Consider the following 25,414-nt stretch of genomic DNA (forward strand, 5'->3'; position numbering starts at 1 on the left):
TTGGTTCATGTAACCGACCCCAATTATCGGATTAAGGCTTTCATTGATTGATTAATCATTTCACTGTAAAAAGCTCTTAATTTGAATATTCTATAATCTTAACAATAAGGATATTTTGTAAATAACCACCCCAAAATGTACCCTGTGTTGAACTAACTACCCTTTTTTTTTAAATTAAAAAATACCACCCCTATTTTACAAAACTAGTAGGTGTAACCACCCCTCCTATATTCTGCCTGTTTTCCGACTGATGGCTCACGTGCCACCACCCTATTGGTCTAAAATAACAAAATAAAAAAAAATTAAAATTAAAATCATCTTTTAAAAAAAAGGTAGCTACCCCCTCCTCCTTCTCCTGCCACCGAGACAGTCAACCCAACCCAAACCAACCTCATGTCGGACCACCAAAATCAGCCAGCGCCGCCCTCTCCCACTCCCCATTCACTGCCAGCGTCCAGCATAGCCTCCCCGCCAGTACCCACTCTTCCCCCAACTGCCAGCAAACCAAACTCAACCCTCCAATCTCCACCTCGACCGCCGCCTGAAACTCGCATCATTCCTTGAAGAAGCACCAATCGTTATCCCCACCCCTCGCCTGAAACCCGTAACTCATCCCTCGCCTGAAATTCCCACCCCTTTGCTTGAAATCGAAACCCTGACCTACTCCCCACAGCCTTAGCCCGAAACTCCAACCCTCACCTGAAACCCTAACCCCGAAACTATCCTAAACCAAAGAGAGGGGTCGAAATTATTGAGGGGAAGAAAGGGGGTCGGAAACAAGGACGGAAAGAAGGAGGGATGCCGGAAACGGAGACGTGGAAGGGAGGGGGTGCCGGAGGGAGGTGGTAGGAATGGGTTTCAATTTTTTTTAAGTTTAATTTTTTATTTCAAAACCCTAAATAGAAAAATTGGCCGGAAAACATGCTGGAATAGAGGTAGGGGTGGTAAAACCTATTGATTTTGTAAAATAGGGGTGGTATTATTTAATTTCAAAAAAATGGGTGGTTAGTTCAACACAGGGTAGATTTTGGGGTGGTTATTTACAAAAATTCTAAAAATAATTTCCATGTAATATATAATTCTCTCAAAGGAGTGAGAATACACGTTTTGAATACAAAAAATTATCAATTTTAAGCAAACTAACACAAGGTCTAAGAAAATAACACAAAGTTTGTGTAAATAATACATGTATTATTGATAAAATAACATGAACTAAAACTTATGTAAAATAAAACAATGTTTTGGCAAAATAACACAAATATTATGTAACATAGCACGAGATGAGGTTGATCTGAATTAATTAGATAACATATTGTTTTAGCAAAATAAAACAAGATATAGGCAAAATAACATAAGGTTTAGGCAAAATAACTCAAGCATATTGGGTATGGAGTACCATGATCCATAGTACATTAGGAGTATATAATACTAATTGGCCTAGGCGGGATGGAAATAAATTTGGGTAATTCAGGATTTAACAAAATAAAAAGGGGAAAACATATTAATTTTAAATTTTAAATTGGAAAAATAAATTTAAAAACATATAAACAAATTCATAAAGTTTCATGTGGCTGGCTATACCGTGTGGCCGGGGTTACTTGGTCGCTCATGGGTTACTTGATCAGGGGCTACTCGGTCGGTTAGGGGTTACACGATTGGTCAAGGGTTATCCAGTTAGGGGTTACTCGATCGGTTAGGTGTTATCCAATCAAAGGTTACCCGGTCAGTGTGTTTTGGGTGTGTTAGCCGGTCATACGACAAAAAACACGCTAAAACAAATTATATTAATTAATCGCCACTTTTTATCGGCACCACCACCAGAAGCATACCTAAAGGCCAACACTCCAACACTTTGATGCCACTAGGCTGCAGGGGTAGCAAGTAAAAACGAATTATATTAGGACTTTGAAGGGTTGTCAAAAAAAATAGTTTTTTTTTTTTTTTTTTTTTTGTCTAAATGTCACATGAGTTTATTTTCTTTTACAAAATGGTCACATATGATTTTTTTTTACCAAATTGTTGTTAGAGGTCTTAATCTGCTCTGAAAAGATCACAATGGTAATGGAATAATCATATTAATACTCTAGAAGGGGGGGTTGAATAGAGTATGGGCGTTTTTCGCAAAACTGAAAATTTCAAGGCCTTGAGATCAGTTACAGGGCGGAATAAACTGATCTCTGTTTTACAATTCAAGACTTTGAAAACTATTTAAAGTAAAACAATTAATAAACAAAATGTTATAAACGTTTGTTTTGGATTTTGCTAAAACTGTTTAAAACAAAGAACGAAAGTAAGAACAAGGCAAAAGTAAAAGCAGAAATAAACACAAGGAATTGTTACGAAGTTCAGCACAAAGGCCTACGTCTCCGCCTAGGGTTGTCCAACCCGTAAGATTTTAACCAACTTTTATTTCTTCCTTTAGAGTTCTAAAGCAATGTAGAAGATCTCACTATCTTCTCTCCGTAGTACTTCCCATTACACCTTAGACACTCAAATCCTAGAAATAAAAGCTAACACACTCAAACAACTTCGAGTAGTATAACTTTACTACGAAGTGTATCACTTAAAATTACAATGTTTAGCACAAATGAACACTCGTATTTTTCCCTCACTTTTAAGTAATAAAAAGTAGTAAACAATGAGAGAATTAAAGCTCTTAGAATAGCACAAGACTCTTGAAAAACTTGGATGATTAAAAACGGCTGATCCTCATGCTATTTATAAGGCTTTGAAGCTGACTTTAAAATGTTGCACAGCAGCCTTTGAGACTTCAACAAACTCCAGGAATTTCGAAGCTTTCAAATTTAAACTTCAAGGCTGTTTTGAATTCAACGTTTATCTCCTTTAGAGAGCCAGCTAAGATCTGTTACAACAAACTTATAATATCCTAAAAATAAGGTTAGCAAGCATAAGATAAAGTAACAGCAATATTTATCTTAATAAGAAGAATTATCATATTCAAAAATTCAACAAACCGAAACAAGATAAATAAATACTTTGACAGAAAATAATCTTGAATAATAAAGATAAAATCAGTTAGCATGCTTATAGCAGAATATCAATAGTACGAATATAATTTGGCACAACATACACAAAATAAGCTAAGCACAAAATAAACTAAGCATATTAGATAATCATTGACTATTCATTTTGACTTCCATCATTCGACATAAAAAATAAAACTAAGTAAGAATTAAACTAAACAACAAGGTGGAGTCATCAATCTTCCCCTTGATGGAAGTCAAAACCTGTGACAAATAACAATAAAAGTCAACAGAATTATAGCACACAAAAATAAGAAGCATAAGAATAATAACCATTAATGATTAAATAAGCCTTGAAGTGTCCTGCTGCTCCCCTGCTCATCCATCCAACTAAGCACTGATTTCCTCAAGCTTCCTCTCAACATCTTGGCTCCCCCTACGAAGTTGCATCCTTATTTAACATTCCCAACTCAAGCCGTATAAAATTAAATCTTTCTTCACTCAAAGGCTTGGTAAATATGTCAGCAATTTGAAAATTTGTAGGGATGAAAGAGATAGAAATGTCACCTTTTTCCACATGATCTCTTAAGAAATGATGTCGAACATCAATATGTTTGGTTCGAGAGTGCTGCACAGGATTCTTAGCAATTGATATAGCACTTGTATTATCACACTTTAAAGGTATTCCTGTATAATTAAGGCCCAAATCTTTAAGCTGTTGAGATATCCACAATATTTGTGAACAACAAGCACCAGCTGCAATGTATTCAGCTTCTGCAGTTGATAAAGCTACGGAATTTTGTTTCTTGGAGTGCCAACTTATGAGAGATGATCCAAGAAATTGGCAGCAACCTGAAGTACTTTTCCTGTCTACTCTATAACCTGCAAAATCAGCATCCGAATACCCAACAAGCTCAAAGTTGCTATTTTTAGGATACCAAAGACCAAAGTCCTTAGTTCCATTTAAATACCTTAAAATACGTTTAACGGCACTTAAGTGTGATTCCTTAGGATCAGCTTGAAAACGTGCACACATACAAACACTAAACATAATATCAGGTCGACTTGTTGTTAAGTAAAGAAGAGATCCAATCATACCTCGATATTGCTTTTGATTTACTGATTTACCATTTTCATCTTTGTCGAAAGATAGTGATGAACTCATAGGAGTTTTTGCTTCTTTGGATTGTAGCATATCATATTTCTTAAGGAGCTCTCTAGTATATTTGCCTTGATTCACAAAGATGCCTCCTTTATCTTGTTTAATTTGCAATCCAAGAAAGAAATTGAGTTCACCCATTAAGCTCATTTCGAATTCCCTGCACATAATATCAGAAAATTCCTTGCAAAGGGAATCATTAGTAGCACCGAACAAAATATCATCAACATAAATTTGCACAATCAGTAAGTCACTTGCTTTGATTTTAACAAACAGAGTTTTGTCAACTTGACCACGTTTAAAACCGTTTTCCAAAAGATATTTTGATAAACATTCGTACCAAGCCCTTGGGGCTTGTTTCAAACCATATAAAGCTTTATCAAGTTTATAAACATGATCTGGAAAAGACTCATTTTCAAAGCCAGGAGGTTGTTCTACATAAACTTCCTCTTTTAGAAAACCATTTAAAAAAGCACATTTTACATCCATTTGAAATAGTTTATTACGCATAAAGGATGCAAAAGCAAGTAAAATTATGATTGCTTCCATACGTGCAACAGGTGAAAAAGTTTCCTCATAATCAATACCTTCTTCTTGATTGTAGCCTTGAGCTACTAACCTTGCCTTATTTCGAGCAATTTTACCATTTTCATCCAACTTGTTCCTGAACACCCATCTTGTTCCAATTACTGATTTTCCTTTGGGCCTTGGAGTCAAATTCCAGACTTTGTTTCTCTCGAATTCATTTAGCTCACTTTGCATAGCAATAATCCAATCCGATTCATGCAAGGCTTCTTTGACATTTTTTGGTTCAACAAGGGAAACAAAGGCATGAAAGGCACAAAGAGATTTTAAGTTTGCTCTGGTTTGGATTCCAGATTTTGGGTCAGAAATGATTTTATCAAGAGGATGAGATGAGGCATGTTTGAATTTTCTACGCATTAATAAGGGGGTAGAAGGTGGTTCTCTGAGGACGGTTTCAAGACCATGGGATGAATTTTGGCTAGATTCAGGTTCAGGTTCAAGGTCTTGAGATGAGCTTTCAGGGCTTTGAGGAGGAGAAACAGAGGATTGATTTAATTCTTCTGTGGTTTGAATGGGTTCTTGGATGTTCTGGGTAGGGCGAATTGCTGGAGCTTTTGCTGCTTCTTTATCACTCTCATCATCTGTTTCTGGTTCCTCGTATCTATTCAGCTTTAGACCTGTAAAACTTTCACTCAAAGTATCCTTTTCGGATTCGTCAAAAATAACATGTATGCTTTCTTCAACAAGCTTAGTTCGCTTGTTAAAGACTCTATATGCTTTAGAAACAGAAGAATACCCCAAGAAAATAGCTTCATCACTACGTGCATCAAATTTCCCAAGGTTATCTTTGCCATTGTTATGAACAAAGCAAGTACATCCAAATGGTTTTAGATAAGCTATATTGGGCTTCCTTCCTTTGAAAAGCTCATATGGAGTTTTCTTTAAAATAGGGCGAATTAAACAATGGTTTGAAACATAGTTACCTGTGTTTACAGCTTCTGCCCAAAAATATTTTGGTAAAACATTTTCCAAAAGCATGGTCCTGGACAGATCCTCAAGGGTGCGGTTCTTGCGTTCCACAACCCCATTTTGTTGAGGTGTCCTTGGAGCTGAAAAGTTGTGAGAAATACCATATTTAATACAAAACTTTTCAAAATTGATTTGATCAAATTCTCTACCATGGTCGCTTCTCACAGCTACCACAGGTAGGTTTTTCTCAGTTTGAACTTCTTTGCAAATTTTTGAAAATTCCAACAAAGCTTCTGATTTTTCTCTTAAAAATGAAACCCAAGTAAAACGAGAATAGTCATCAACAACCAAAAGGATATACTGTTTTCCTTTTGGGGTTTTGACACGCATAGGACCACATAAATCAATATGTAAAAGTTCAAGGGTTTAGAGGTACTTACAACCTTTTTGGTCTTAAAGGAACCTTTAACCTGTTTACCTCTAGCACATGCTTTGCACAGCTCTTTTTCTTTGAAGTTTAATTCAGGCAAACCATGCACTAAACTCTGTATTGACAGCTTTTTCAAAGTATGCATGTTAATATGTCCAAGTCTTCTGTGCCAAAGCCTTGTATTTTCAGTCAGGGCCTTGAGACACTTCAGACTAGAACTTTCAACGAGATTAGAATGAAACGAATACACATAATTATTTCTAGGAGCAGTTAGAATGATCTTACCACCTTTGTCACGCACTTCACATTTTTCATTATCAAATATTACCTCGTTGCCTTTGTCGCACAGTTGAGAGATGCTTAAAAGATTGTACTTCAATCCATCAACTAGATAGACATCATCAATGGAGTTAAATGTATCACCTCCAATTTCGCCAATGCCAACGATATTGCACTTCTTTTTGTCTCCAAGGGTTATTGTTCCACATAGATTAGTTTCAACCTTAGAGAATAGAGCAGAATTTCCACTCATGTGCCGAGAACATCCACTATCTAAAATCCATCTATAATCTTTCTTTTTCAAGCTCTCTTGCAAAATAACAAATTATCAAACCTTTCTAGACCAAACTGCAAATTTGGAATCATATTCGGTATAAACCATGTTTGGTGGTCTAGTTCCCTTAACTACCCAGATTTGCTTAATTTGGTCTCGAGTAAAATAAGGAAATGAATTTTTGATAATATGAGGATCTTTCCTTTTGAAAGGACAGGTAAGCTTGGTATGACCTTTTTTGCAACAATAAAAACAGGTAGGACCATTAAAACTTCCTTTGGCTTTAACAAAAACAGTAGGTTTCTTTTTGTCAAGATATTTATTAAAACCAAGTCCAGTTTTGTCTCTGGATCCTCGAGCTTTATCCAACATTTTGTCAAAATCATTTTCAGAATTTGAAGGTTTATTTAAAAGGCTTTGCTGATTTGAACACTTTTCAAAAAGACTTCTCTTTTCTTTTTCAAGACTGTAATTACAATAATTTAGAGAAGTGAGTTTTTGTTTCAAAGTATTGTTCTCAATTTTCAAGGCCTTGATCTGAGTTTCAGATACTTTGACCTTGTTTTCGAGAGCTGTATAAGCTTCTTTTAAAATAGAAACTTCTTTGGTTAAACTCTCAGTAGTTTCAACTTGCGTACTGAGTTTTTCTTTCAAAAATTTTGACTCTTGAATCAAGCTTTCCTCATTGATAATCATATTATGCAAGAATTCAGAAAGAATATTTGAAGGACTAGACATGAGGTTATTTACAATTACCTGAAGATGTTCTTCCTTTGAAGTGTCTTTTTCTGCCATTAAACATAGGTTGGCTTGATCATCATTGTCTGAATCACTTGAGTCAGAATCGCTCCAAGATGCCACCATAGCTTTCTTCTTGAATTCCTTTTTGTAGGGCTTAGACTTCTTTCTTTGAGGACAATCTCGTACAAGATGATCTTCTTCACCACATTCATAGCATTTCAAGGTATTGAGTTTGTTGTATGTCTTTCCCTTAGGCTTTTCTTGGCGATTGATGTATCGATCAGATTTCCCATGATTTCTTTCTTTTGAGAACTTCTTCTTCATCTTGAGGATTTTTGTAAGACTTCTTGAGAGAAGGGCAAAGGGGTCTTCATCATCATTATCTTCATCCGAATCTTCCTCTATTTCTTCTTCTTTCTTGGCTTTGAGAGCTAGCCCCTTTGTGGATGAGGCAGGCTCTCCATCTTCTTCATCAAAGGACATTTCATGGGTAATTAATTTTCCCAACAGATCATCAAGAGGAAGGGTTCTTAGATCTTGAGCTTCTTCAATTGTTGTAACTTTAGGACCCCACTTTGCTTTTGGAAGACATCGAAGGATCTTTCTCACTTTTTCTTCATTTGAGAAAGACCTGCCAAGAGAATCAAGATTGTTAATAATTTGAGTGAATCTAGTAAACATTTCCTTAATAGATTCATTGGAAAGCATTTTAAAAAGTTCATATTGTCGAAGAAAAATGCTGATTTTGGTCTCCTTGACTTGGCTTGTTCCTTCATATGTGACCACGAGCTTGTCCCATATCTCCTTGGCACTTTTGCATGTAGACACACGATTGAATTCGTTTGCATCCAGTGCACAATATAATAAGTTCATGGCACGGTAATTCTTTGCAACGCTTTCAAGATCCGTTTGGTTGAACTCATCATCATTCTTGGGAACGGCTACTCCACTTTCAGTGGTCTTCATAGGAACTTTAGGACCCTTCTTGATAATCTCCCAGAGTTCAAGGTCTTGATCAATCACGAACATTTGCATCAACGACCTCCAATGAGCAAAGTTGTTGCCACAAAAGAGAGGAGGGCGATTTGCGGATCGACCTTGAGCGAAGCCTCCATCACCAATGGAATTCATCTTCACAGATTGTTAGATCTTTACGTGAAAACCTGCTCTGATACCAAATGAAAGGATCACAATGGTAATGGAATAAACATATTAATACTCTAGAAGGGGGGGGGGGGTGAATAGAGTATGGGCGTTTTTCGCAAAACTGAAAATGTCAAGGCCTTGAGATCAGTTACAGGGCGGAATAAACTGATCTCTGTTTTACAATTCAAGACTTTGAAAACTATTTAAAGTAAAACAGTTAATAATCAAAATGTTATAAACGTTTGTTTTGGATTTTGCTAAAACTGTTTAAAACAAAGAACGAAAGTAAGAACAAGGCAAAAGTAAAAGCAGAAATAAACACAAGGAATTGTTACGAAGTTCGGCACAAAGGCCTACGTCTCCGCCTAGGGTTGTCCAACCCGTAGGATTTTAACCAACTTTTATTTCTTCCTTTAGAGTTCTAAAGCAATCTAGAAGATCTCACTATCTTCTCTCCGTAATACTTCCCACTACACCTTAGACACTCAAATCCTAGAAATAAAAGCTAACACACTCAAACAACTTCGAGTATTATAACTTTACTACGAAGTGTATCACTCAAAATTACAATGTTTAGCACAAATGAATACTCGTATTTTTCCCTCACTTTTAAGTAATAAAAAGTAGTAAACAATGAGAGAATTAAAGCTCTTAGAATAGCACAAGACTTCTTGAAAAACTTGGATGATTAAAAACGGCTGATCCTCATGCTATTTATTAGGCTTTGAAGCTGACTTTAAAACGTTGCACATCAGTCTTTGAGACTTCAACAAACTCCAGGAATTTCGAAGCTTTCAAATTTAAACTTCAAGGCTGTTTTGAATTCAACGTTTATCTCCTTTAGAGAGCCAGCTAAGATCTGTTACAACAAACTTATAATATCCTAAAAATAAGGTTAGCAGGCATAAGATAAAGTAACAACAATATTTATCTTAATAAGAAGAATTATCATATTAAAAAATTCAACAAACCGAAACAAGATAAATAAATACTTTGACAGAAAATAATCTTGAATAATAAAGATAAAATCAGTTAGCATGCTTATAGCAGAATATCAATAGTACGAATATAATTTGGCACAACATACACAAAATAAGCTAAGCACAAAATAAACTAAGCATATTAGATAATCATTGACTATTCATTTTGACTTCTATCATTCGACATAAAAAATAAAACTAAGTAAGAATTAAACTAAACAACAAGGTGGAGTCATCATGCTCAATTGGCCCCTAAAATAGAAGCTACTAAATAGTCCTTAAATGGACCTCTGACTTCTAAGTTATTACCACGGATTCCCTATAAATACCAAATGGTGACATTAATGCATTATTTTCAGGTATTTTATTCTAATCACTAAGGCTCTATCTCCTAATTTTCGACCTGATATCATAACCTGAGCGTTAAAAAGGATTTCTCAGGAACACCCTTGTATCTCTCCTAATTTTCGACCTGATATCATAATCTAAGCAATCATTTGGGTTTCGGACAACTTTTTTGGAGCACAGATGCAGGTACTATCTATCATCATTCTTTACAAGTAACATTGTTTTAATAAGAACAGATTATGTGCCTGTTAACGTGAATGTACTAAAGTAGTACATTTTACGCAGCTATCCAAAAGAGCTGGGTGATAACTGATAAAGTACGCACCTGATTGAGAACACGCTTATGGTTGCTCCATGCCTCCACCTTGGCAATAACAGACTAACTGTACGAATTATAGATCCCCTGATGGTTCCCAGCTGCCTCAGACTCCTCACACTTGGAACAGGCTCCGCTGTGAAGTTCGCTATATATATCCTATCTGTTGGAGACTTTGGACACTCATAAGCAAAGCTTTTGTGCTTCAAGCTCGCTCACCCCACTCTCATCCACCACATATGTGACAATGATCTTGCAGGAGCAGAATTTGACTATCCTGCTGATGTTACATGAGTTAGAAAGTAAAAACAGCAGAGCCATTGATAGAAACCATCATAGTCGATTAGTCGGAGCAACTAACAGACTTGAAGTGATACCTGGAGACACAATAACTTGAAGTCTGAAACCCCACAAAATACTGGCATATGCCTATTACATCCCCTAAACTGGTACCCAAGATTTAGGCTATGCCCGAATGAGTAAAGAATAAGCAACCTGTAATCCTGTATAATTTGCATTCTCATTATTTTAGTAAGTGAACAGCAGCTAAGGTTACAAAAAGTTGAAGAGAAAGTGGACACTAATGAAACTGGAGATCATTTTTATTGATACCTGAGGTCGCTGAGGCACTCTTCATGAAAGTCAGCAAGAAAATTAATAAAAGCACCAAAAAAAGAAAAAGGAACCTGTAGCTTGGCTAGCAAAAATACATTTAGTCGACTTGATTTCAAGACTTTATTGTCTTTTTTTTGGTCTTTATATCATCAAGAAGACTTGGATTTACTTGGACTATAAGTGTTTGGGTCCCTACGACACTACCCCTTAAGAACCCACTAAGGTATTTACTAAAGTATCCTAAGATGGAAGTTACGAGAGTGCCCTTAAATCGACCTCTGACCTCAAACTTATTACTACGGATTACCTATAAATACCAAATGGTCACATTGATGCATTATGTTCAGGTATTTTATTCTAATAACTTAGGCTATATCTCCTAATTTTCGACCTGATATTATAACCTGAGTGGGGGTTTCTTCGGAACACCCTTGATTTAGCTCACCTTGTTAGTTTGCAGGCGAGCAATCGTTTGGATTTCGATTTGCAGACAGCTTTTGGAACATGGATCCAAATACTATCAATCATCATTCTTTACAGGTAACATTGTTTTTATATGAAACAGATTCTGTGCCTTTCAACATGAATGTACTAAGTAGTACATTTTACGTAGCTATCCTAAAGAACTGGGTGATAAAGTACGCACCCAATTGAGGTTTGAGAACACGCTTAAGGTTGCTCCATGCCTCCACCTTGGCAATAACAAACAAACTGTACGAATTATAGATCCTTTGATGATTCCCAACTGCTTCAGACTCCTCACACTTGGAACAGGCTCTGCTGTGAAGTTCGCTATATATCCTATCTGTTGGAGACCTTGGACACTCATAAGCGAGGCTTTTGTGCTTCAAGCTCGCTCACCCCACTCTCATCCACTACATATGTGACAATGATCTTGCAGGAGCAGAATTTGACTATCCTGCTGATGTTCGATGAGTTACAAAGTAAAAAGAGCAGAACCATTGGTACAGTACCATCATAGTTGGAGCAACAAACAGACTTGAAGTGATACCTGGAGACACAATAACTTGAAGTCTGAAACCCCACAAAATACTGGCATATGCGGATATGCCTATTACATCCCCTAAACTGATACCCAAGATTTAGGCTATCCCTGAATGAGTAAAGAATAAGGCAACCTATATAATTCGCATTCTCATTATTTTAGTAAGTGAACAGCAGCTAAGGTTACAAATAGTTGAAGAGATAGTGGACACTAATGAAACTAGAGATCATTTTTATTGATACCTGAGGTCGCTGAGGCACTCTTCATGAAAGTCAGCAAGAAAATTAATAAAAGCACCCAAAAAAGGAACATGTAGCTTGGCTAGCTAAAAGACATTCAGTTGACTTGATTTCAAGACTTAGCATCAGATAACATGAATGAAAAGTATATAGCAATGAATGAATTCCAGTCCCACTTACTTTATCCATCTCTCCCAAATTCCCATTTCTCTATCCTAGTTGTTTGATCGAGTGGTGGTACTAGACAGCATGTTGGGCTCACTGCAGAAGAAGTCCAACTGATGAGGCTGGCAGAGCAACAGCACTTCTAGGCTTACTAGCCATTTGGTGCGAGTAGTCAATCTTGACTTAAAAGTATAGCAGCAGCAAAAAAACTGAGAAACAGCAACAAAGAAAAGACAGCAGGACAGAAGGAAAAAAAAAAAAAAAGCCACAATCTAAGTATTATCTTTATCTTTTTTCCTTTTGAACAGATGGCAATATCCATCATCTTTGAGATAATTGTATCAGTACTGATTGTTAATGCATGGTACAAAATCAAATCAAAAGCCAAATGATTCATTGTTCTGCTTCTCATAAATATTATACCTTCAGCAACATAGAAGTACAATAAAAGTTTATAACAGATTCATGCACCTAAACTCAACATCATCAACATGCTTCTGACATTTCTCATCTGATAGACAGCCTTAATATGATGAATTGAACATAAGTGAAAACTGAAATTATGCTGTGCTCACAAGCGAGGCATCAAACACAGATCCTGAATGTGGAGGTGAATGTGGTTTAGGTGGCATTTGTAGTGACTCAAATGGCCCTTCCAACATTTCTACAACTCTGTTCATAGGCGGCCTGTTCGAGGGATATGGCTGTATGCACCATAAGCTCACCAAAATCATTTTCCTCTCTAACTCTTTTGCCATCGCCCATAACCTCATCAACTGCAGCTTTCTCCATAGACTCAAGTCGATTGTATATCCATTCAGGAAAGTATATTTCATTGCTGTCCTGAACTTCATCAGTTGGATTATTCGTATCACAAACTAGGTCGATGAGCATCATCCCATAGCTATAAACATCTGATTTATGGGAAACGCCACCAAAATTTCTACAAACAACTTCTGGAGCAATATACCCAATTGTCCCCCTTGCTTCTGACATTGAAATCAAACTATTCTTTAGTGGACACAATCTAGCAATGTCAAAATCAGAAATCTTTGGGCAAAATTCTTCATCAAGAAGAATATTATGAGGCTTAATGTCAAAGTGCAATATTCGCGTATTGCAACCTCTATGCAGGTAGTCTAGTCCCCGTGCAATTCCAATTGCAATGTTGAACATAGTTTCCCATTGCAATGACTGTCTAATCTCTCTACCATATATAAACTTTTCAAGAGATCCATTAGGCAAGAACTCAAAGACAAGAGCTCTTTTGTTCCCTTCAAAACAAAATCCTAAAAGAGTAACAACATTGACATGATTAGTCCTGCTAATGCTTAATACCTCATTGATGAAATCTTTCCCATCACCCTTTAAAACTTTCAATTTCTTCACTGCCACGAAACGACCACTGTGTAGTCTTCCTTTGTAAACACTTCCATAACCTCCTTCACCAAGTTTATCTTTGAAGAAATTGGTTATTTTCCTTATGTCTGCATATGTGTATCTTTTTGGTGCAAGAGATCCATAACTTTTTAAAAAGGCTGCTACAATTTGATCCTCTATTGTTCGTCGACTCCATAGAAATGAAACTTTACTGGTTTCCCGCCTTTTGTTTGCACGGGTGATCAAAGCAACCAACATCATTGTCCCTAGGAGTGAAGCAGCTGCACCTGCAGAGTAACAATCATAGAGAAGTTCGTCCCCCTCTCTCATAAATCCTCTCTACTGGAACTAATATTTGTAATAACTAACAAGTACATGTCAAAGAGATATGTATGCAGTACACATAATAAGTATAATACCTGATCCAAACAGTAATTTTCGTCGTAAACCTGCACAAAGGAATGACTTGTAGACATAAATTTGCTGCTTAGTGCTTATGCATCAAACCTTAATTGAGTGATGCTAATAATTTGCAATATCAAATACTTTTAGAAATCCTTCACTTTTATAAATTCTTTTCTTCCTTAAATCCTAACTGAGACAGACTTGGTTTTCTTATTGGGCGTTGGATCATTATTAGGAGTGAAAAGATTCTCCTAGTTTCCCATTGTTAGATTCATTTGAATAGGAATACAGATTTTATTTTAAGAGTATTGTAGATTCACTTTTTATAAATGTTAGATTTTAACAGAACTATACAAAACCAAGTGACCCAAGTATAAGATTTCCATGTATTTAGAATATTTTACTTTTCTGATGTGTTATCTCCCAATAACCAAACATGGTAAAATTGAAGAATCCATAAGTTAAAACAATCAAAAGTAGTTAGTAATTGCTTTGAAGACTTGATAATCACTTTATAATCTATTTTAAGTATCAACTCGATCGAGTTGACCCTAAAGCTAATACTTCGTACTTAATATTTCACTGTAATCTATTGTAATAAAGCTGGTTAGCATTTCTAAAAACAAAGAGCCAAGTAATGAATTATGCACCTGAATTAGATGTACTTGGCTTAATACACTTTAATGGCTGAGGTCCATCTCGGCAATAACAAACAAACTGATCTGAAGATGGATCTGACCCGCAACTGCCGCCAGACTTCTGACACTTAGAACAGACAGTGAAGTTCACCATGTACTTCATCCTAACAGTTCTCCACTTGTTTAAGACACTAAGAAATGAGGCATCTGTGCTACGATTGAGCTCATCTACCGCTCTCTTATCTACTAGAAATGTAAAATTGTACTTGCACGAGCATGATGAGTTACCTATCCTGCTGATGTAAGTGATGTCTGATGTATTACCAAAGTAATAGGCAGTACCATTGGTACCATCATCGTCAGAACAAGAAAAAGTCCTAGAGTAATATTTGGAGTAACAGTTCTTAGCGCAACCATAGAATAAGCTTATAAATCTATAACCGGCCTCTGGCTTCAATGTGGGAAGATAGGTTATATTGTTTAAATTTGGCATAGTCAAATAACACCTATTGAACTGAAGATTTATGAAAAAAGCCATGGTATGGGAAGATGTATTGATGCCAAGCACTCTTAAACTTAAGGTGGCTTGTGCATTTTGATAGACGATCATACCAGGGTAATTTAAACTAGAATGTTTACAGTCGAGCAAGAAGGCTGTGATCCCACAGTATTTGGGCCGATTACCTCCCCAAAATGGGTAACCAACATTTTGGAGATGACCACACAAGTACGGTATAGAGCATGATGTATATTGTGCATCCTCAGCATTTGACAAGGGAACAACAGCTAAAAACAAGATGATGCAGGTTATGAGAAGAAAGTTGATGCTAAAGAAACCAGAGATCATTGTTATAAAAATATACAAGTATTTTTTTTTTCTTGTAAAGAAAAATATAGAGAGGACGATGTATGAGTGGTCAAATTTAACTTTCAACAAGCACTTATACATACTGACTGAAGGTTTGCCGTTTTAGCCTCATTTAAGGTGGTTCAAGTGGGATATTGGTGAAGACAATTATAGTCAAGAGTGTGAAAATATGAAATGCAGGCAGCACACTTCCCTTTTTCTCTTAAAGTTGCACCATTTAAAACGTTTACGCTATTCACACACTTTTCTTAACTATCTATTCTTTTGTGAATAAATGTAAGAAAAAATCGCTTTGGGGACCTGGATATGTCTAAATACTTTAAATATACCAAAGTTTTTACCAAACACCCTTTGGCTTTTAAATATGAAGTAATAAATAAGCCAATAACTACTTTGTAATACAAAACTCTATGCAATGAATCAATGATTGATGTGACAATTAAATTAAAACAGGGTATCATATGTTCTACATTCACATTATTACACCTAGCTCTATGTGAAAATTCAGGGCATGCATGAAGCGAATTGAAGACATAAAAAGCAATAAGACTCAAGTCCACATAAGAATCTTCCAACCGTGTAGGGTAAAATTTATCATCAAGACTTGAGTTGATCAAAGTTGACTTGGATTACATATATGGGTAACCTGAAGTTGTGAATGAATGGGAATTTATGACAAAAATTGAGTTTTAGTTTCACTGTATCATCTTCTTGCATTACAAATCTCTCTTTCTCTTTCTCTTTCTCCTTTTGTAAAGTATATTTTTGCAATAGTATTTAATCATGTGTGTGTGTGTGTCTGTCTGTGCGCAATGATATAAATCAAGTCATCTTTGCAATGATGTATATCAAGTCTTGTGTGTGTGTGCAATGATATAAATTAAGTCATCTTTGCAATGATATAAATCAAGTCTTGTATGTGTGTGTGTGTGGGGTATATGTTTGCAATGATATAAATCAAGTCTTGTATTTAATAATCCATTCCTGCAATCTTAACTTTTAAAACACAAAGTTATCAAACATATTCAAAAACAAAAAACAAAAAAAAAATGACTTAATTAAGCTACTCCCATAAAAATCTCACTTAATCGAAAAATAATAATTGTATTTAAGTAGGTCTTAATTTTTATTAACTAAACACTACTATCTTGTTTTAAATTTTTACCTTTTAATCAACCAAATCCTATTATCTGGTTTTATTATATTCATTTCTAATCAACTAGACCCCATTTTTTTTTTTATTGTACTATTCGCCTTTACTTGAACTTCATCATCTTCCTTTTTTATTTACATTTCTAAATATATAGAAAGCAAAAGAGACATTTATTTGGGGACAAAGGGAGAGCCAAAAATAGTACCTTTTATCCAAAGAGACTTTAGGTGCATCAGTGGGGATGGAGATGGCTGATCAATCTAGTGACTTGGGCAGGGTGTTGCTTGAAAGCAGGAAGTCATTTAAAGAGAAAACTAAGAGGGAAATGAAGCTCACTAGAATCCAAGAGGGAAATGGGGGTTGGGGGGGGGGGAGGGTGGGTATCGGGGTTTACACATAGTGAGGAGGCAGCATGGGAGGCCTCAGAAGGGGCTCCTACAACAAATGGGAGAGGAGGAAAGGAAATAGAGTTGTCTGTCTGGATTTAGCTGGCTAGTATCTCAAGACTAACTATAATGAGCTTAATTTTTTGTCAAACAATACATCCCCTAGTGTAGGACTCCCTGATGATCCCCAAGACTCAATCTGCCTCCAGAGTCCAGACTCCTCTCACTTGGAACAGGCTGAGAAGTTCAGCAGTTTTCTATGTTTTTCATCTGTATTGGCCACTAATTTGGATACTCATAAGCAGCAATTATGGTTAAGCTCACTTATCCACTGCTAAACACTGTAAATGTGACATTGCTCTTGCTGGAGCAGGAATTACCTATCCTGCTGATGCCTGATGAGTAACAAGGCACTAAGATGAACCACTGATACAGTACTACAGTAACATTGTAGTCAAAGTAATAAAAGCAATATAGCAGTCATAAATCAAACAAATTTCCTAGTAACCGCTGCCTCGCTTTGGTTTGGAAAGCAAGGTTGACATACTCCTATCTTGCAAATAACAATTAGTAGACAAACAATCTTGAGAAATAACCATGGTGTGGGAAGTTAGATTGATGCCAAAAAAGCTTGATCCAACAAATCCATTATGAAATATGTTCACAAAAGGGTGATTCTGATCATAATGACAAGTGAGCTTAAAGTCTGAAATACCACAATACAAACCTATTACCTCCCCATAACATTGGATATACCCGCAACAGTAAACAAAAAGGAATGCTTTACAATATGCAATTTCATTATTTGATAAGTGGACAGCAGCTAACAAGATTAAAAAAATAATAAAAAATAAAAAGAAGTTAAAAAAAAAAAAAAAAAAAAAAAAAAAAAAAAAAAAAAAAACACTATGAAGAATTGAAAACAAAATGGATACTAATGAAAATGGAAATCATTATTATTGATATTTAAATCCACATGATAACATATATCATTTTGATATCTCCTACAACAATAACTTCAATAACTGAAAGTTCAAAAATCAAATCCCATTGCCATATAAATACATTTGACATATCTCTCATTGTATTAAAGCATGGACATACCTGACCTCACGTGGTGATTATAGACAAGGAATCCATCATGGATTCTGTAGGAGAAGATAGATTTGGTTTGGGGGGCAATTGTAACGACTCTGATGACCCTTCTAACATTTCTACAACTCTGTTCATAGGAGGTCGGTTTGCCGGATATGTTTGTATGCACCATAAGCTCACTAAAATCATCTTTTTCTCTATCTCCTTTTTATCGTCATTCAACATCTGATTAACTGCAACTTCCTCCATGGACTCAAGTCGATTGTATATCCATTCAGGAAAACACATTGCACTAGTGTCATGTGCTTTGGTATTTCTACCACAAACTAGGTCTAAGAGCATCATCCCATAGCTATAAACATCTGATTTATGGGAAATGCTGCCGTAATATCTACAAAAAACTTCTGGAGCAATGTACCCAATTGTCCCTCTTGCTTCTGACATTGTTATCATACTATTCATTGGTGGACACAATCTAGCAAGGCCAAAGTCAGATATCTTCGGGCGAAATTCTTCATCAAGAAGAATATTATGGGGCTTAATGTCAAAGTGCAAAATCTGTATATTACAGCCTCTGTGTAGGTAATCAAGTCCCCTAGCAATTCCAACTGCAATGTTGAACATAGTTTCCAGCTGCAATGATTTCTCAATCTCTTTACCATATATAAACTTGTCAAGAGATCCATTAGGCAAAAACTCAAATACAAGAGCTCGTTTGTATCGTTCAATACAAAAGCCTAAAAGAGTGACAATGTTGACGTGGTTAGTTCTGCTGATGCTTAATACCTCACTGATGAATTCTTTTCCATCACCCTCTAAAATCTTCAACTTCTTCACTGCCACAAAACGACCATCATGTAGCCTGCCTTTGTAAACAATGCCATAACCTCCTTCACCAAGTTTATCTTTGAAAGAGTTGGTCATTTTCTTTATATCGGCAAAAGTGTATCTTTTTGGGGCAAGGGATCCATAACTTTTCAGAAAGGCTGCCACATTTTGATCCCCTGTTATTCTACTCCATTGAAATGGAAATTTATAGGTTCCTCGTCTTTTATATGCAAGTATGAACAGAGCACTCAGCATCACTGTCCCTAATACTACAGCAGCCACACCTGTAGAGAGGAAATTGGAGAGAAAATTCCCAAATTGTAGATGCAGTTAAATTACCAATAAAGAAAATTTCACATAGAATCAAGAATTTCATATGATTCCTCTCATACATGTACTCCATTTCAGAAGAAAAAACATTAGAAAATCAAGTGCATGTAAAATTTATTTTATGCATGTATGGGGCATCAAATCTCTTCATTGTTGTATACAAATCAAATACACTGCAGCATGACAGTAATGATACCTGATCCAAGGATTGTTAACTTTCTTTGTTCACCTGCACAAGGGATATAGATATTAGTTTGTATGTGCATATCAAACACAAACATTTCGTCCCAAACTTAGTCTCCCATGACTTATAGCAGATAAGAGAAATTGGAAAAGGCATTACTTTAACACCCCTTAACATTCATGAACCTATGGATTGTAATTGTACTGACTTATACAGAGTACAAAACGCTACAACAACAACAAAGCCTAAGTCCCAAAACACTACATTTAATAATTAAAAAAAATATTTACTCTTATCACACAAGTCAAATACTTGATTAGGTATGTAAGTGAAGGAGAGGGTCTTTCCCTGTGCTATTTTTGTTTGATCTTGTAGTTGTCGGTGGATTTATGTATGGAAAGAAAGAAATAATGTTGTGCACAATTCGGCTGATTTTCTTCCTATAAGCCCAGTAGATAGAGCAAACATGAGACATTTATAATTTTTTGATTTAATTAAAAAAAAAGACACGTACCTGATTGAGAGCACACAAATGGATGAGGTCCATCCTGGCAATAACACACGAACTGATCCAAAGATGGGACATCAACTGATGATCCACATCTTCCGCCAGACTCCTCACACTTGGAACAGGCTGTGAAGTTCACCATGTACTCCATTTCAACTGGCCACTCTGTTAGGATACTCCAAAGAGAAGCGTTTGCGCTTCTAAGTTCATCTAACCGACTCTTGTCCACCGGAACAGTAACATTGTTCTTGCACGAACACAACTTTCCTATTCTGCTGATCTCTGATGGGTCTTCGAAGTAATAAGCCAAATCATTAGTATGATTATTAGAGTTGGTGCAAGTAAAAGATTTTGAGTGAAATCCAGAGACACAATCAGAGCAACCATAAAATAAGCTTATGTAGCTATAACTGCTATCTGGCTTCAATGTGGAAATCATGGTTATTTTACTTGTATCTTGCAAATAACAGGTTTCCAACAGCTTAAGTCGGGAAATAGACATGGTATGCGAAGATGTATTGATGCCAAGCACATTTAATCCCAAGTATCCATTATTATATATATTCATAGTAGGGAACTCTGTACCAGCAAGACAATTAAGCTTAAAGTCTGGGATGCCACAGAATCCAGGCCTGCTACCCCCTCCCCAAAAAGGATACCCAATGTTTTGGATCTGTCCGCACGAGTATAGATTAGAGCAAGCTGTATACTTTGCATCCTCACCATTTGACAAGGAGAAAGCTAGGAAAATAATGAAGGTTATGAAAGGAAAGTGGATGCTAACAAAGAAACTAAAGATCATCATTCTGATGGTGTTCAAAATGCTTTTGTGTTTCATGTATCTCTTTGTGAATGTCAGCGTGAAAATTAACATAAAACAAAGGCCAGGATGGCTTTAGGATGTAAGAAAGTTCCAAACAAATTAAGCAGTTAAAACGTCTTTATTAGCAAAGATATTTGACTTGATTTGACTAAAAGACTTTGGTAACATGAATGAATTGAGGTCCAGGCATAAAATGAAAATTATTCCCCAATCCTTAAAAATCCTCTAGATTCAAAGTTGCCAATAAGGACCCTTGGCTTTTTAGTGGGAGTAGTTTCCCCCTTTTTTGATGATGATGTGATTTTTTGTCTCTCATTCATAAGAGAGTTCTTTAATATTAAAGGGTTGAGAGCATATATATACTAAGATGGAATCCTGCATGGAACTTCTAGAGCATATATTTCATTATCTATTACTTTGTATTGTTTATGATTAGAATGCCAGCTGCCATAATTCCAACGTTAGAATTGCAAAAAAGTGTAGCAAATTGATGCCTAGATTTATAGAACAATTTTTAATTCAATAATTTAATCTACTCTTATTAAGGCAGGGCTGGGTCTGATATTTTATGGAAACAGTTGTGCAACAGGACTGCAGGAACCTGATATAGTACGGACTCTATAGAGTATATACTATTTGTAATTTGTAAGATTGTAATTAGATTTTTAGCTAAGCAAGAATCATATGAGCAGTCTGACCAGTTTAATAAAAGAATTATATTTAAGCAAAAGACGTAAAAGAAACACATAACACTTGGTCTGATCATCACATTGTTATAGTAAAAGAATTTTTATGACTTGAACACATGACTTCCTAGAAAATGAACAAATCAACAAAAAAGTAAGCACATGCTACTATGAGTACTACCTCTGCTCTATAATATATATTTTCTGTTTAAAGCCATGTTAAGGACTTTTTAACTGTTAAATATCATTCCTTTATTCCTTTCTTGATCATTGACCCTCACACTCTCTCCACCACTCTATTTTTCTATAAATATTTAACTTACACTCTATTAGGGCCTGTTTTGTTTACCTTATTTTCACTTAGTTCAGGTGTAAAAAGTTCAAATAAGTCAGTTCAAGAAAATATGTTCTAATAAGGGTTACTTAAATATAAATAACAACTAAAATAAGTTTTAATAAGATCTAATAATTTCAGATAAGTTTAATTAGTTCAAGTAAGTTCAAATAAAATATAAGATAAGTCTAGATAAGTGAAAATGAGGTGAATAGAACATACCCTTAAACAAAGCAAGTGATCTATAAAAGTTACGCACTCACTCATTTTGCATAGTATGGTGTTAACGTATTATTTTGTCAGTATATAAACAAAACAAGAAACCAAACGATATAAAGGAATCCATCAAACTTATATCCTTTCTCGCCTAAAACATGCCTCCATTGATTTAGGTATTGTTCTGCTCACCTTATTTTCACTTTTTTAAAGTCTAATTAGACAATAAGTTCAAATAATATAGGAGATAAAAAAAAGACAATACTTCCTTTGTTCCAAATTAGTTGACACGTTTTAACAATTGACACTCTTTACAAACTTTTGTGATTACGTATATAGATAAGAAAAAACATAGTTATGTGTCAATCCTTTCAATAAAAACACACTTATTATAATTTCTGTATTTAATTTAAAGTTGAATCTATGCATAAGAAAATGTGATCAAAGAAATGCGTCAACAGAGGAATTATAAGGGCTAATAAATTCAAATAAAACAATGATTAATAATTTCAAATAATATTAAATTTGTTTAATCGTTTGAATCATTGTTTGAAGTATTTTTTCTTTTTTATACATATACATCGATAATACTGATTCAAGTAGTCAAGATTTCTCTCTCCAAATAAAACCGATGATGTACGGTCAAATAATCCCAATTCAATTAAATGTGAAAGAAATTACCTCCAAATTCAATTGATAATTAAAATGCCGAAAACAAAACCGACGCTTCAAATTTGCTGCACTTTCCTCTTCAAAAATCAGCATCATTTAATCAAATAGCAGCACAAAACAAAGAAATTATAAAAAATTAAATAAAAATTGATGTGTAGGATAAATTATTACCGTGAATGCTGCGAAATTGATGAACTAGCGGAATGCAAATTGGGCAACTCATTGAAGATTGAAGATAAAAGTGGCGGTTTAAAAAAGGGTTCATTTTCGATTAATTTAGGGAATCTACTGATAAAATGAAGCTGAAGTTTAGCGGAGTAAAAGTTTGGTCCAAATTGGACACGGTACAGAATAGCTCCGTTTTGTTGAGGTGACCCACTACTAGCTTCTGCAAAAGTGTACTCGTCTACTCGACATACTACCTCCGTTTCAATTTATTACGGAGTTCAATAACAATAATACTTATTAGCTCCATTTTATATTATTTACAACAATTTAACATAAAGTGTAAGTAAAAAATATCTAATCCTCACGAATAATATGAAACGAATTAGTATAATAGTTGTACAAATAGTCGATAACGAAAGAAGGACTTGATTGAGTGGAAACCAAAACATGATAAATAAAAGGCGAAAAATAGGAAACATAGAAAATATAAGCCCTAATCAAAGTGGTTTTTTAATAAAATTTTGACCACATGAAATATAACATAAAAGGTTTAGGTCATCAACCATAATATAATAATGCTTGATCTATACACCAAAACGACATCCGCTTCTTCATAAAACGCAGGCACCAAACAAGCTTAAAAAAAGCGGAAAGAACATCATGTTAGTAAATAATGAACATGCATATTTTAAAGAACATCAAGTTAAGATAAAAAGAACGCGAGATATTCTCAACACAAATCTTTAGTTACGGGAAAAGGTCTACCCATGGTTCACATTAACTTATAAAATCTTTTAAAAAATTCATTTTTCAAAATCAGTTTCGTTATTTCTCCAAAAATACAGTTTCTCATAATTATTTTTATTCTCTAAAATTATTTTACCCAAAAATAACTTAAGATTTCGTTTTTAAATTTCAAAATTCAAATTTTTAAATTTTATTTTCAAAATTTCAGTTTAATTTTTTTTTTTATTTCGTTCATATTTTTCACCAATTATATATATAGTTATAACATTCATTTTAGGTTCTCTGTGTGTATATATATATTTCTTGTAATGTTCTGTATATGATTTAATTATGTTTTTTATTAGAAAATATGATGTACTTATAGTTGTTTGTAAAACTATATCTTTTTCCTTATGTCCATAATTACATCATGTAATAATTTTTATTAGATTATTTTAAATGTCTACGTTCTTTGATTGTAATTGCAATGTACTTTTATCGTCACATAATGTTCATTGCTTATTGTGAAATGTTCTTTGAATTTTGTCGTTATGTTCATTACATAATATTATCATGTACTTTAATAATATTACGGATGTTCTTTAGATCTGAAAAACAATCATCTATAGAGGAGATCTCAAAAGAATATTGTTATCAACCTTCATGATCCTGATTTTAAAAAAAATATACATAGTTAGTGATAATTAATATTAAAAAATATATAGAATTAATAAATGATATATTATTTAAAATTAATATTATAATAATTCAAAGAACATATTGGATAAATCAAAGAACAACGAAGCAAAGAACATAAGGGATAAAAATAAAGAACATTCATATTAGAACATCATCTTCAACCTTTGACAATATATTAAAATATAAAGAACATCATCTTCAACCTTTGTCATATCGATCACAAATTCATAAATATCAAAATTGAAAAAAAAAAAAAACAATGATAGTTTACAATAATTGATTAGGGGATTTTGCTCCCACCAATCGGAATGCGCCACGTGGGCCAATCAGGTCCTGTCAAGTGTCCTCCAGTTGGACCTCTCAGGGCTTGCCACGTGGCACACGCTTATTCGTCCACCCTGGACTTATTATGTCATGACACGTGGCATACTCCATGCCTAATGGAGAAGCCGGTCACCTAGGCCCAACTTCCGAGGGAAGCCCAATCAGCCCAAGGTTAACCTAAACCTAGATTGGCACGTTTCCCGAGGTTATAAATACCTCCCTTAATCCTCATTAAGGGAGAGAACGCAGATTACACACATTAAACACTCTCACCTAGAGAGACCCAATCACTTTAATTTCCGCATTAATTACTCCTCAATCAAGTACTAACTTGACCGTCGGAGGCGGATCTCCAATCATCCGGAGCATCCGTTTGTTTTGCAGGTACAGGTGTCCGGTTCCAGTCTCGGAATTGTAACTCTCCCGCAGGACATCAGAAAACCCCGAAACATTTTGGCGCCGTCTGTGGGGAGAGTACTTCTGAGATGGAATCCACGTCTGTACCGACTCCTGAAGAGAGGCGTCCCCTAGACGACCCTCAAGTTCAGTCGGACCACGATACTGAGAATGAATTTGAAGTTGAAGCTCACACAGCTTCAGACGGGACCCTAAGGGCCCGACGTACCCGTCATACCGAAAGGAGGGAACGGGAACATCTTCAAACTGGAAGCGAGCCAGCAGGCGCACCGCCTGTTCGGCAGCAACCGACTGATGGGTCTGCTCCCATCACAAGGAACGAACTCATGACCTTCATGAGGGACTTCAAGGGAGAAATTCAAGAGTTGATCAACAAGAAGCCGCCTGCTCTGGACAAG

At 35.3% G+C, this 25,414-nt stretch overlaps 2 protein-coding genes and 1 pseudogene across 5 annotated transcripts; all 3 read right to left on the minus strand.

The window, feature by feature from the left end:
• Window positions 1–6,674: 6,674 nt before the first annotated feature.
• LOC110735868 lies at window positions 6,675–8,492 on the minus strand. Its single transcript, XM_021916047.1, has one exon. It carries the CDS (start codon window positions 8,490–8,492, stop codon window positions 6,675–6,677), a length of 1,818 nt encoding a protein of 605 aa, XP_021771739.1.
• A 3,305-nt stretch (window positions 8,493–11,797) lies between these two features.
• Window positions 11,798–17,876, minus strand: LOC110736689 (annotated as a pseudogene).
• Window positions 17,877–17,944: 68 nt separating this feature from the next.
• On the minus strand, window positions 17,945–23,115 carry LOC110736690 (LEAF RUST 10 DISEASE-RESISTANCE LOCUS RECEPTOR-LIKE PROTEIN KINASE-like 2.1). Of its 4 annotated transcripts, none has more exons than XM_021916987.1 (5): window positions 22,854–23,115; window positions 22,692–22,747; window positions 19,958–20,242; window positions 19,456–19,488; window positions 17,945–19,213 (listed from the first exon to the last, which is right to left on the minus strand). In XM_021916987.1, exons 3-5 carry the CDS (start codon window positions 20,100–20,102, stop codon window positions 18,117–18,119), a joined length of 1,275 nt encoding a protein of 424 aa, XP_021772679.1. In that variant the 5' UTR covers window positions 20,103–20,242; window positions 22,692–22,747; window positions 22,854–23,115; the 3' UTR covers window positions 17,945–18,116. The 4 variants fall into 4 exon arrangements, with proteins under 4 accessions (XP_021772679.1, XP_021772678.1, XP_021772677.1 ...); XM_021916986.1 differs by having other exon boundaries at window positions 19,958–20,233; window positions 22,692–22,759; XM_021916985.1 differs by having other exon boundaries at window positions 22,692–22,759.
• Between the last annotated feature and the right edge of the window lie 2,299 nt (window positions 23,116–25,414).

The sequence above is a fragment of the Chenopodium quinoa genome, unplaced genomic scaffold (assembly GCF_001683475.1).
Source record: "Chenopodium quinoa cultivar QQ74 unplaced genomic scaffold, ASM168347v1, whole genome shotgun sequence".
NCBI classification, from domain to species: domain Eukaryota; kingdom Viridiplantae; phylum Streptophyta; class Magnoliopsida; order Caryophyllales; family Amaranthaceae; genus Chenopodium; species Chenopodium quinoa.